Genomic DNA, 12,909 nt, shown 5'->3' with positions numbered 1-12,909 from the left:
TGTAGGCTGTGCTGGGAAGAAGAAGACATCTAACCTAATTTTTAATATAACTAACGGGTTGGGTTTTGTAAAATGGGCTTAAACCTTGTATTAAAATGGCCCTATATTAAAAAAAGTAAACGTTTTATAGCAGTTTTTATTATTTATTATTTTTAATATCAAGGATACAGAAAATACAAAAGTGAAAGTCGTATAATATAAAGGTTTGAAAATATAATGTTAAACTTGTAAACCATCATAATAATTACGGCTACTTGAATTTCATTGAATATTCAAATAATATTTACTGTCAAAGTATTTATATATATAATACAGTTTGCATCATTCAGATGAAATTATCTTACAAAGGACTGAACACGTTCTATTTAATAGGGCAACCTCATAATAGCGGGAAAAATAAAAACAACGAAAAGGTTTCAATGTCCATGCAAAGATTCTATATGTTACTTCCATTCTGAAACTAGAACCTGCATGAAGAAGATCAATTGGTGCCGCTATTGCACTCAATTTTTCTTCAATGCATAAATCTGAATATTCGCCTTCCATCAGTCCTAACAACCATGCTTCTCCTGAATTTCGGTGTTATACTATCACCATGTTATCTTTACTTTTGCCATGGTTCATATAATAAGTTAGCTTTTTAATTTTGAAATTTCCTGAATTGCACCTAGAATCATCATCACTGCTGCATGTACCACTATCACTGAGGTCATCGTCAACTGCTCCAGAGTCTTCGGTATCTGATTGGGATTCCTCCACTTTCTTTTCAGAAGAATTAATACCCACACGATATGTGGATGATGAAATCTTTTCAAATGTAATATCACTTGAAAGAGTTGAACCAATTAAAGACTATAGTGACTCTATTCCACTGGAAAGGTTCAATTCAGAAATCTGCAAAACAAAAACGAAGTCCATCTCTAATTCAAGTGTAATATCACATGAGCGATTATGATAACAATATTTTCAAGAAGTTAATTACCTGTAATGACTTCGCCAACCCAGAAACTTTCAACCCATGAATTCCTTGCTCTAGCAGAACTCTAAACAATTCACCCTTCAAAGTACCAGGACGTAAACCATACTTCACCGTAAGGCTCATTTCCTAGATAACAGAAGATTCAATTTGAAAAACCAAATTTCACAATTATAGATAGGTTTATGCAACAACAGATAAGGCTTATCAATTGTAGAACATAAATAAAACCACCATAAGAAAGTAAATAAAGTCTCCTGCGCTTGTCTAGTCATTAAAGCAAATAATTCCAGAGAAAAGCGGAGACAAATAAACATATGCTCAACAAATGTTATTTAGGAATGCACGATAATGCCAACAAACAAAACTGAAGAAACTATTTCCTTTAACATTAAATCACTACATATTATATGTAAAACCTAAAATTTCTGATTTTGGTCCTTAATATGGAAAATGAATCTGTCCAACTGGGGCTCTGCCTCAAGGTAGAAACAGATTATTCAGGGTAATGACAGATCTTAAATGACTATTGCCAATAAGGCTTTGAATGCTCAAGGTTTTGGGTGATGAACACATATTATTAGGCATCTATAGCACTTAACTTGCAGAATACAGATGTGTTGATAATTAAAAGGCATTTTACGAAACAAAGATGTTGAGCAAGTAGGAGACACAATATATCTGATGTTGGATCAAAGATAAGATATAACATTGTCCTGAAATGCTTGGGCAAACTCATCAATAATGAAGGAGCTTATATCTTCCATAACGGCATAAGTATAAAGGAAATGGAAAACCTGCCCAAAAAGTCAACCCAGAATATATTTGAGTATGATAACTAAACAAAATGTAGCAATCTGAATTGATGAACCCCAGACACATTTGTTAATAAACCCAACAAACAAAAAGAACTGCAGCAATCTAGAGTGGTGTTTTAACACTGCACATCTTTTCACTGATCGCCAGTTTCCATAAGGAATCATAAAGTTGACAAGATAATAATAAATTCCTACACTCAGTACAAACTACACAAAAGAGAATTACAAGTAGATTCCAATATCAAATTTAGACCACATTCCATCTATCTATAGTACTTGATATATGTTTTTCTCGAGTATATCATAGTTTGCATAACATCTCTGCAAGAACAACCTATGACTTCATTCTATGCAATGAGAGCGTCGACGAAAAAGATTGGTAAGAGTAATGAGAGACCATTAGGCAGTATTAGCGAGCACAAAATAATTATTCCAAGCTTTTATAGGTGGAAAATTTGTTCCGTTCTTCCCTCAAACCACCCTTTGCAAAGTGAACAGGCATGATCTCCATTAGTAGTAAAATGATCAGAGAACCCCAGTGCATTTGGGCTTCCTGGTGATTTTCTCAGCTCCAGCTCTTCATCATCCACAAGCATTGCGAACTTATCCAAGTGTTCTTGGGAATCTGCTCCTTCCAAAGCAAGTTCACATTTTTCTGATTCTCATTGTTAGATTCCACCTTGCATCCAAAAGCAAAATGAATGTTGCTAAATCTGCTAACTAAAACCATATATTTGCAAGAACAATTTTTTCACTTACCTCTCCTCTTTTGACGAAATGTTTCCTCTTTTCTTGTACCTTATTTCGTACTCGTCTCTGTGAAGGCAACAAATGTCAGACAACTTTCTAAAGGTAACCACTCAGATCGACCTTTAAGATGATCATCCCAAAAGACTTTCTCACATATCTACAAGCAATACAGACTAAATCACATTTTTGTTGTTGCAATATTCTGTTCCGAGTTACTGGTTTTCGCGATACACAAGTTAGCAAAACCCATGTCAACAGGAAAATCTCTAGCATCAGGATTGGTTGCTCGCCAGACTATCATCAAACCTTTTCCAACTCGGGGTTTTTAAAAAATAATAAACAGAGTATAGCCGCCCGGCTATACTACGTTTTTATTATTTAAAAAATTAGTCTAGCCGGGCGGCTATACTATTTTTGACACGTGGCATAATGGGCTCAGGCGCTAGGCGACAGGCGGGTCTCTTTTTATAATATAGCGTATAGCCGCGCGGCTATACCACGATTTTTATTATTAATAAATCGTATAGCCGCTCGGCTATACTCTGGATATTTTGTTATTATAGCCTACCGGCAATACTCTTTACATAAGACACCATTACCATTTTGAGTTGACTGGTAGTTTTTGGAAGAGTTCGATTAAAATGATTTTCAGAAATGCTTGCCTCTTCTAGGAATCTAAGAAGCTAGGAATCTGTATTCCTCCAAAATCACTGTTGCTAAGGTCCATGTAGCTCAGACGCTTTAAATTTAGTAGAGAAGAATTTACCTTGCCACCCAAAGAGTTTTCTTGATACAAACTGTAATTCAGATACTCATCTGAATAATAATTTCCAAGGTGCAGCTCACGGACATGACCGGTTAAATTGTCGCAAACAACTCCAGTCCAATTCCAACAATCGCCCTCACCAACCCAAGATAAAAGCCTATTTGAAGGATCCTTAAGATCTTGCTTGAACATTAGAAGTGCTTGTCTCTCATTTTGTTCACAAGGCACACCCAAATTTCCATTGCATATGCTAATGGTAGTAATGGTTGCAACGCTTAGAAATCTGAACACTGAAACAATTCTCATGGCTTTGTCCATGAGGTTATATCTTAATAGGTGATGTGTGTGTATAACTCATTTATGGGTTTATCCAGAGAAAGAAGACAAAAAATAGAAAAGAAAGTGTGGGATGACTTGATAAAAAAACAAAAGCAAAATAAAAGATTAGCATAACGTTCTTCGGCTGGCGGGGACTGAATTCAGACTTTGTAAGTACATATAACTAGGTAAAGTTTCAAAAGTTGAAAACACAGAACAGACATGAAGAAAATGAAACAAATAAACAAATAATTCAGATGGAATCACAAATTCCATATACGATTAGGGTCAAAATGGTTTGCTTCTGGTCATTGGTTAGGGAAAGGTAGATACGGTTAAAATAATAATATTAAATAGATCTAGCTATGATCACAATTATGTATCCCAAACCGAACTATAAGCACACATATATGGCCCCAACTGGCAAAAGGGATCAGGGAAATTAGTAATTGCTTGTATATATGGCTTCCACCTTCCATTCCACCTATATAAAATCACACTATTTCCCTTGCTTATTCACAAAGCAGAACAACTTTGTACAACAAAAATAACTTCAGCATTACAGCTCTACCTCTACCATTATTTTACCATTATTTTCAAATATGACAAAACCTGGCTAGCCTATGTTTTGCATGATAGGGCTCTACTACATGATCAGACAGGCTGCAAATTACCTTTTGGCATGCACTCGTGTGCACGTCAATCGATTTTTTTTTTTTTTGGTCAGGAACATATATTAACTTCTGGACTTGCGCTCATACTTGTGTCAATAGTTTTATGAATGGTTTGCTATACGTAATGGTTTGCTATACGTATGTAATTGAGCATCATGTTATCCTGTGAGTGCTTGTTCCACAACACCAATAGCTCCAAGGTCTGCAAGTTAATTAGCAGCATCCTAGCTCTCTTTAGGTTCTGATTAATATTTTGCTTCAAGTCACGGTGATATTGGTATCTTAATTTTTTGTTTTAGAAAGCTTTCCCCAGTTTGATGTAATTCTTTGGTCTGACAACTGTTAGTTCTAGTTTCGGAAAATAGAAGATACATGGTTCCATAGTTTAGAAGAAAGGTTCTAGAGTCAGACAAGAAAGGGAAACTTGAATCAGGTTTATATTTGTATGAAATGTTGGGACACTGATTTTTATCCTAAGAATCCTACTCCTTTCTAGACTCTCTAGTTTTGGTCTGGTGTTTCAGGATTTTAGTTTTGCCTTACTCTTTCTTTTTTTCTTTTTAAAGTAAAATTCTTCATATCTGTTAGGAAATAAGTTTGTATAATATCAATTAATATCAGTACTGTTGTAATTAGGATTTACTTTCCTAGTAAGTTTCCTAGATTGGAGGACTTGTTTCCTTGTACACTAAGACACTCTTGTATAAACCAATTGTACCTATCAATTAAAATTATTCTCTTCCAATATCAGATTCACATGGTATCAGAGCAGGACATCAAACCCTAGCTCTTCATATTTCTTTTCCTGCCGCACCTTACCTTCTCGTGCCGCAGATCTTTCGCGGCCGAAAACCATGGGTGATTCCTCTGGCACATTCAAGGTTGAACCTTCAAATCCTTACTACATCAATAATTCAGATCATCTAGGTTTGGTAATTGTACCAAAGCCTTTGAATGGAGATAATTATGCAACGTGGCGCAAATTCATAACTGTTTCATTGAACGCAAAGAATAAATTGGGTTTTGTTGATGGAACTCTCAAAAAGCCGTCATCGGAATCCAATCCTGATGAACACGCGGCATGGATGCGCTGTAACGACATGGTTTTCTCTTGGATTGTCAACATGCTTGATCCCGAAATCAGCGATAGTGTCATATATTGCACCACAGCCTGCGAAATTTAGGAGGATCTCCGTGAACGATTCTCTCAAAGCAACGCTCCTTGTATCTTCCAACTTCAACAGGAAACTTCATATTTGACACAAGACCAATTGTCAGTTGCTGCCTATTACACCAAGTTGAAAGGTCTTTGGGATGAACTTGCTTCCTACACAGATTCTTCTACCTATACCTGTGCAGCCCATGGTGATCGCAACAAACTCATGCAATTCCTTATGGGATTGAATGAGTCTTACAGTGCTGTGCGTGGCCAAATTCTCTTGATGAATCCGTTGCCGTATGTTAGGCAAGCATATGCCTCCATCAGCCAAGAAGAAAAGCAACGCACGCTTGGAGCCTCACGAGTCGCTGCTGGAACCTCCGATATTGCTGCCATGGCTGTTAGAACTGGACGCCCTAATCAGAATCGATCCACCAACTGCGAGGATCGTCACACTGACAGGTCGGACCAAAACCATTCCTAGACCTCCAACTGTGATGACCCCCGCACTGGATCTTCAAAAAACCAACCCCATTGCACCCATTGTGATGACGATGGCCATCACGTTGATGCCTGCTGGAAGCTTCATGGGTATCCAGAAGGTCATCCACGCAACAAACTTAAGAAAAATCATGGCGGTCCATCTTCCAATCATGTTTCGGAAGACCCAACCAAGGATGAGATGCAGTCCGTTATGTCCGGCCTTTCGGACCTTCAAATTCAGCAAATGTTGGCTATCATGCATGACAAACCAATGCCTGACAAGAAATCCCAGGTCAATGCCGCTGCCACCAATAAAGGTTTGTCAAAATTAAAATTTCAGCGATGGATTATCGATAGTGGCGCGACTGACCACATTGTTTCTTCTCCAAAATTGTTAGTGCATCGTAATATTGATCATTCTATGCAACCGGTTCGTATGCCTAGTGGGGGAGAAGGCTTCAATTACTACAACAAGATCATTCCCTCTCAATTCTACTTATACTTTGCGAGATGTGCTATATGTATCTACTTTCACAGTAGATTTGATGTCTGTGAGTAGGCTTACAAAAAATTTGAATTGTTCAGTGACTTTTTTCCCATATAGGTGTATTTTGCAGGACCTTGCTACGAGAAAGACGATTGGTTTGGGTAAGCAACATGGCGGGCTTTATTATTTGGTGGCACTACTGGTGGAGAAACCCCCTAACACAACCCATCAATATCCGTCTCACAGTCCATCCTGCAACCAAACTGTCACCACTACGGACCTTTGGCATCGTCGTCTTGGCCATGTTTCTTCCTCCAGATTAAATTTTATGTCTAAGCATTTAATAGATTTCCCTTTTGTCTCTAATAACGCTTGTCATGTTTGTCCCTTGGCAAAGCAGAGTCGTCTCCCTTTTGGAACAAGTTCAATTTCCTCTGTCAAAACATTTGATTTAATTCATTGTGATATTTGGGGCCCTTATAAGCATTCATCAATTTTTGGTGCCCGTTATTTTCTTACAATAGTTTATGATTATTCTCGCTTTACGTGGGTATTTTTAATGCACCATAAACATAAGACTCAACATCTTTTAAAACCCTTTTTTTCTTTTGTTGGCACTCAATTTAATTCCCAAATTAAACAGCTTTGTGCCAACAATAGAGGGGAATTTCTTTCTCTTCAGACTTTCTTTCATGAACAGGGCGTCATTTTTCAACACTCTTGCGTTTATACGCCTCAACAAAATGGGGTCGTAGAACGTAAGCATCGCCACATCCTTAACTGCAGTTCATCTCATCAACCGTTTTCCTACTCCTTTTCTTTCTTTTAACACTCCTTTTGAACGTCTTTATTCCAATAAAACCATCTTTCTCTCACCTTCGCGTTTTTGGTTGTCTTGCATATGCCACTAATGTTCATGTGACACATAAATTCGCTCCTCGTGCTATTCCATCTATTTTCCCTGGTTATCCCCTTGGTCAAAAAGCCTTCAATCCCTATCACACTTTTCCTTCCTTTTCTTCACTTTCGGTTCCCTCTTCTTTTCAGGCTCCTCATTTCCCTTTTGACGTGGACCCAATTTTTTCTTCTCAAGCTGCTACTTTACCTGAGTCAACCCCCACCAGTACACATCCCATGCCTCGTCCCCACCTGACACCACTACCTAGCCTGGTCCTCCTTTGCTATTATCCCCACCAGCTGAGCGCGCCCATAGTTCACCCGCCACCAGTCCTCATGCACCCACACCTAAACCACCACCTCTCCGCCGATCTGAATGCTTCTTTGTGCCTTCCTTCGCTTATGTGACTACATCTACAATCAGGTCATGTTGCCTATCCCTAATCACTCATCTTCTTTACTGCCGGGTCTTACTAAAGGTACACATTTTCCGCTTTGCAATTATCTCTCATATCATCGTTATTCCTCAGCTCACCTTGCTTTCATTGCAAAAGTCAGTAACATTGTTGAACCCAGTTCTTATGAGGAAGCTGCTTCCCAATCTCATTGGCAAGAGGCCATGCAGTTTGAATTGCAAGCCTTGTCCGATAACCACACTTGGAGTCTTTCTTTGTTACCTGCTGGAAAGAAACCCATTGGTTGTCAGTGGGTGTATAAAATAAAGCTTAAATCAGATGGCTCTGTTGAGCGATATAAAGCTCGGTTAGTTGCTAAAGGTTTTACTCAACTGGAAGGTGTTGATTATCATGATACTTTTTCTCCTACTGCCAAAATGCCCACTGTTCGCTGCCTCCTTGCTCTTGCTGCTGCCCGTAATTGGCCCCTTCATCAGCTTGACGTTAACAATGCTTTTCTTCATGGTGATCTCCATGAGGAAATCTACATGCTCCTTCCACCTGGTCTTCAGCGACAGGAGGAGAACTTGGTATGTCGCCTTCATAAATCTCTTTATGGTTTAAAGCAAGCTTCTCGTCAATGGTTTGCTAAGTTTTCTCAGGCCATTTGTTCTACTGGTTACATTCAGTCTAAAGCTGACTATTCATTATTTACATGCCATAAGGGGCACTCTTTCACAGCATTATTGATTTACGTTGATGACATTGTTATCACGGGCAATGACCCTATAGCTATCTCGGCACTCAAGGATTTTTTGCACCGTCATTTTCGTATTAAAGATCTTAGAGATTTGAAATACTTTTTGGGGATTAAGGTATCAAGATCAAAACAGGGCATTTTCTTATCTCAAAGCAAGTATGCATTGGAAATTTTGAAGGATGCAAAACTCCTAGGTGCCGCACCTGTTGATTTTCCTATGGAAAAAGGTCTTAAGCTCTCAGATAAGGGTGAATTACTTAAAGATCCAGCTCATTATAGAAGACTCGTTGGTCGCTTAATTTATTTGACCATTACAAGGCTAGATATTACTTACTATGTTCATGTCTTAAGCTGGTTTATGCATGCCCCACATAAACCTCACATGGAGGCCGCACTCCGCATTCTTCGTTATTTGAAAAAATGGCCAGGTCAAGGCATATTATTGTCTTCTTAGAACGACTTGACTTTGCGTGCCTTCTGTGATTCTGATTGGGCAGGTTGTCCTAATACTAGAAGGTCTACTACAAGCTATTGTGTGTTTCTGGGATCTTCTTTAATTTCCTGGAAATCGAAGCAATAGAAAACTGTATCTTTATCATCAGCAGAAGTTGAATATAGATCTATGGTGGCAGCATGTTGTGAGTTGTCTTGGCTTCGATCCCTTCTCAAGGATTTGCGCATCCTTCATCGCCAATATGCTTTGTTGTATTGTGACAACAAGGCAGCTTTACATATTGTTGCGAATCCAGTATTTCATGAGAGAACAAGACATATTGAGATGGATTGTCATTTTATTCGAGATAAGATTCAGGAAGGTTTGATTGCTACACAACATGTGAGTTCGTCCTCTCAATTAGCCGATATTCTTACTAAAGCGTTGGGACGAGAAGAATTCAACAATCTTGTTCGCAAGTTGAGAGTTCTTGATATCCACTCTTCAACTTGAGGGGGAGTGTTAGGAAATAAGTTTGTATAATATCAATTAATATCAATACTGTTGTAATTAGGATTTACTTTCCTAGTAAGTTTCCTAGATTGGAGGACTTGTTTCCTTGTACACTAAGACACTCTTGTATAAACCAATTGTACCTATCAATTAAAATTATTCCCTTCCAATATTAGATTCACAATATCCAGTAATTATTTGATATCATAAGCCGTTTTGTTTCTGAGGATCTCGTATCTTACAATTTTTCAAGTTTTAAGATGAGCTGAAAGTGCTTGCAGTCTATTATGGTATCTTCTCTGTTTTTGCTGATATAGTGTTCTGTACACACAGATGCATGAAATTAATTTTGAAGTTTTTCTGACCCTGTCGTATTTGTGAATTGTAGCACTCATTCTCACATATGCTTAACTGTAGAAATGGCTTCGTGTGGGATGGACGTCTGAATGGTCGATTAGCCTAGTTACTGGAGCAGATCAAGTTAATTTTTCAGCAGCTAAGAACCATTCTACCGGGTATAGCCGCGCGGCTTTACTCTTATTTTAATATATATAAATAGTATAGCCGCGCGGCTATACCCTTTCCCAAATTTTTTTTAAAAAGACACTGCTGCAACAGATTTAAAACCGACGTAAAAGATAGATAATCGTCATCTAACCGAATATTGTCTAATTTCTGCTGAGTTAACAAGATAGAAACCGCTGCTGATTTAAACAACATTGTCTATTTTCTTTCCCAATAACATGATATGCAAATTAGTAAACCAATAAACCAAGATTCAAGTGAGTAGAGCTTCGACATATATATAATTGGCATTTTACAGTGAAATAAAAAAACTCGCAGCAAAATGTGTGCAAGAGAGAAAATGGGAGGGGAGAATGTGAATTTAATATGTCCAAGCTGATTTGAGTAGCTCGTTATGTATTAGCTTTAGCCACTATTAATTGGTAACTGAAAACAGAGTTGGACGTGCCAAAATTGCATTTCGGGAAAATAGTTTTGTGTCAGGGAAGCTTACGTTTTCAGCTACAGATCATTATAATGTTTCCTTTGTTGTACAATTAGTCAATAATGTCAATTAGCATCTTATCAAAATAAATATTGATTAGTATAGAAGTAAAGGATGGTTGATCTTCCACTAGCTATATGCAAGTTAAGGCCATTGCAGCCTTTCATGCTTCAATGAACATCAAACAATAAGGATCAAAGGACCAAGTCGAAGAGGCTCCACTTTGAGTGGCGGCTGATCATTTTACAGATGCAGGGAAAAAGAACAAAACAAGAGAGAGAGGACGAAAAAAAGAAGCTCTTTCTTCCATGGCAGTACAAACCAATGAACCCAATAATGCTAAGTCTAAACGAGTTGTACCCATTAGTGGTTCTACCAAACTTCACAATAACGTTTCGGTACTAAAACATAAACTTATAACTTGTGCAAAACAATTAAAAAAGCAGTCTTCGTTCACTTTTTGGTCTTTCCTTAAAGACAATTGCAGCCTTGGAAATCATCTTGCATTTCTTTAATTTCCGCTTAACTTCCTCCAAATTTTGAGCTGAACAAATTATGACACCTTTCTTCAATTTCTGTGCACACTCGAGTACGTACCATGCTAATTCAACTACATTGTACCCGTCTAAAATCTCCATGGTGAAGAATTCAAGTCGATTAATAAATCCAAGGTTTTGCAGTTTCCAGTATCCTATATCAAACCCGCATTTCTGGAGAGACATGAAATCAAAAACCAGATAAGTCGAAGATTAATTCCAAAAATAGAAAAAAGGGAAAATATAAAAACTAAATATAAAGAAAGACATGCATTATACTCAAAAGGAGAGAGAGAGAGAGCACAATCTTTTTTGGGTTTTGTTACGTGTGGGAGAGAAGCAAAAAGCAAGACCAACTTCAACTTACATTAGATTCAAGTTCATGAAAAGGTGGGCAACGCTTTATGTATAAGGTACGCAAGTAAGGCATTCCTCTAAGAACAGAGACCATTGAAGGGACTATCTCGTCAATTACGCACCCAATATTCATACGCAAACTTCGAACATTGTTGAATGAAACTGGCATGGACCCTTCCAGCTTGAACATAACCTGCAATGTTGTATAGGCAAAATCTCTATCATCTTTGTCAATTTAAACTTCACATAAATAATAATTCAAAATAAGTAAATTCTCGATCAGGTTCTTTTTACTGTACCTTAATGGCCGCTTCATTTAGAATAAGAACTTCATTGATTCTTAAACCGTGAAAGACTTCAGATAAGGGTTCAAAGTCATCTACTCTAGTCTTCAATTTTATCGAAGTACTTTTGAACTTTTGAGTTTTTTCAAGAGAAACTTTGCCTACGGAATCAAAACAAACCTCAGCAGATTCTAAACTTTGAAACTTTCTGAGATTTGGATGATTCATCAAATTCCCTTCCCACCACAACTGTTTAAGATTTGGTGCAAAAATATTCAATGATGTCATGCTGGGTGAATCAGGACATAAGGAGATACTTAACAGTTGAAGATTTTCACAGGAGATGTTAAGTGTGTCAAGATCAGGTTGGGGATAAGAAAGACTTAACCTCTCCAAAGAAGAGCTTTCAATATTGAGATTTTTAATCATACAAGTATGGTCAAGACCTAATTTCCGGATGCATTTGCAAGAACATGAGATCCATTTGAAAAACCCCTCATCATCTGCTATAACAACATTCAACAACTGCAAGTCTTTGAGATTAGAGGAAAAAGATGAGGAGGAGGAGGGGGCTCTAAGAATTGCACGGTTTGTGCAGACCGACAGAGACTTCAAAGATTCACAAAGAAAGATGGAAGACGGAAAATTCAGATTGGGTTCACCTAGTCCAAGGAGATTAAGCTCAAGCTGTTCAACGTTACATCTCACCACCTTCTGGACGCACGACATCACACGACAGTAGACATCACGACAGCCGCATGATGATGATGATGAGCTTTGGTTCTTCTTTGGAGGGGGAAGATGCCAATCAAAACGGAAGCGCTGTATCTTATGATCCGCACGAAGCAAAAGGAACCTTTCCAGAATATTCAACAACCTCAGCTTGCTATCACACAAGTCGGCATTCCCTATGCAGTTATATTCACTGAAATTGAAAACCGGAGATGAAAGACAAAGTTCTCTCCAACATTTGGACACATAACTGAGTCGAGAAAGGTCAGCCATGCTAAGGAACGAAAGAATGACGTGGGCGATTTGGTCAGGAAGATTGCTAAATCTGTCTGTCATTCTCCTTCTGCGGCCTCCTTCACCTTCACAACTTGCAGCAGTCACGAACTTGCGCTTTTGACGTTCCATGAGAGAAGAACCCTAATTTTGTGTCAAGCTAGGGTCTCGGCGTGTGTGGGACTTTTTGTTCTTATGGTGCGAGGGTTTGGTTTGGTGTGAAAAGGGGACTGGGCCTATTATAAGTTTAACCAAATTTGGTTAAAACCCAATTGCACCTCCAAAACAA

At 38.1% G+C, this 12,909-nt stretch overlaps 2 protein-coding genes across 2 annotated transcripts; one reads left to right on the top strand and one right to left on the bottom strand.

Moving 5' to 3' along the window:
• On the top strand, positions 5,157–5,945 carry LOC109949754. Its single transcript, XM_020565906.1, has 2 exons — positions 5,157–5,453; positions 5,547–5,945. Exons 1-2 carry the CDS (start codon positions 5,157–5,159, stop codon positions 5,943–5,945), a joined length of 696 nt encoding a protein of 231 aa, XP_020421495.1.
• On the bottom strand, positions 10,873–12,752 carry LOC18773085 (putative F-box/FBD/LRR-repeat protein At4g03220). Its single transcript, XM_020565905.1, has 3 exons — positions 11,631–12,752; positions 11,342–11,524; positions 10,873–11,148 (listed from the first exon to the last, which is right to left on the bottom strand). The coding sequence occupies exons 1-3, from the start codon at positions 12,750–12,752 to the stop codon at positions 10,873–10,875; spliced, it is 1,581 nt and encodes a 526-aa protein (XP_020421494.1).

The sequence above is a fragment of the Prunus persica genome, chromosome G6, assembly GCF_000346465.2.
Source record: "Prunus persica cultivar Lovell chromosome G6, Prunus_persica_NCBIv2, whole genome shotgun sequence".
Taxonomy (NCBI): domain Eukaryota; kingdom Viridiplantae; phylum Streptophyta; class Magnoliopsida; order Rosales; family Rosaceae; genus Prunus; species Prunus persica.
Note: the sequence above shows the minus strand (reverse complement) of the source record. Positions and strands in the feature narration are given on the sequence as shown.

What these genes read in the sequence shown, in the direction of transcription:
- LOC18773085 (XM_020565905.1), bottom strand. Translation starts at nt 12,752, where the DNA reads ATGGAACGTCAAAAGCGCAAGTTCGTGACTGCTGCAAGTTGTGAAGGT. An exon ending in TAAATGAAGCGGCCATTAAG is followed by an intron (nt 11,525 to 11,630) that starts GTACAGTAAAAA and finishes ACAACATTGCAG; the next exon opens with GTTATGTTCAAGCTGGAAGG. An exon ending in TTCATGAACTTGAATCTAAT is followed by an intron (nt 11,149 to 11,341) that starts GTAAGTTGAAGT and finishes ATGTCTCTCCAG; the next exon opens with AAATGCGGGTTTGATATAGG.
- LOC109949754 (XM_020565906.1), top strand. Translation starts at nt 5,157, where the DNA reads ATGGGTGATTCCTCTGGCACATTCAAGGTTGAACCTTCAAATCCTTAC. An exon ending in ATCCCGAAATCAGCGATAGT is followed by an intron (nt 5,454 to 5,546) that starts GTCATATATTGC and finishes CAACTTCAACAG; the next exon opens with GAAACTTCATATTTGACACA.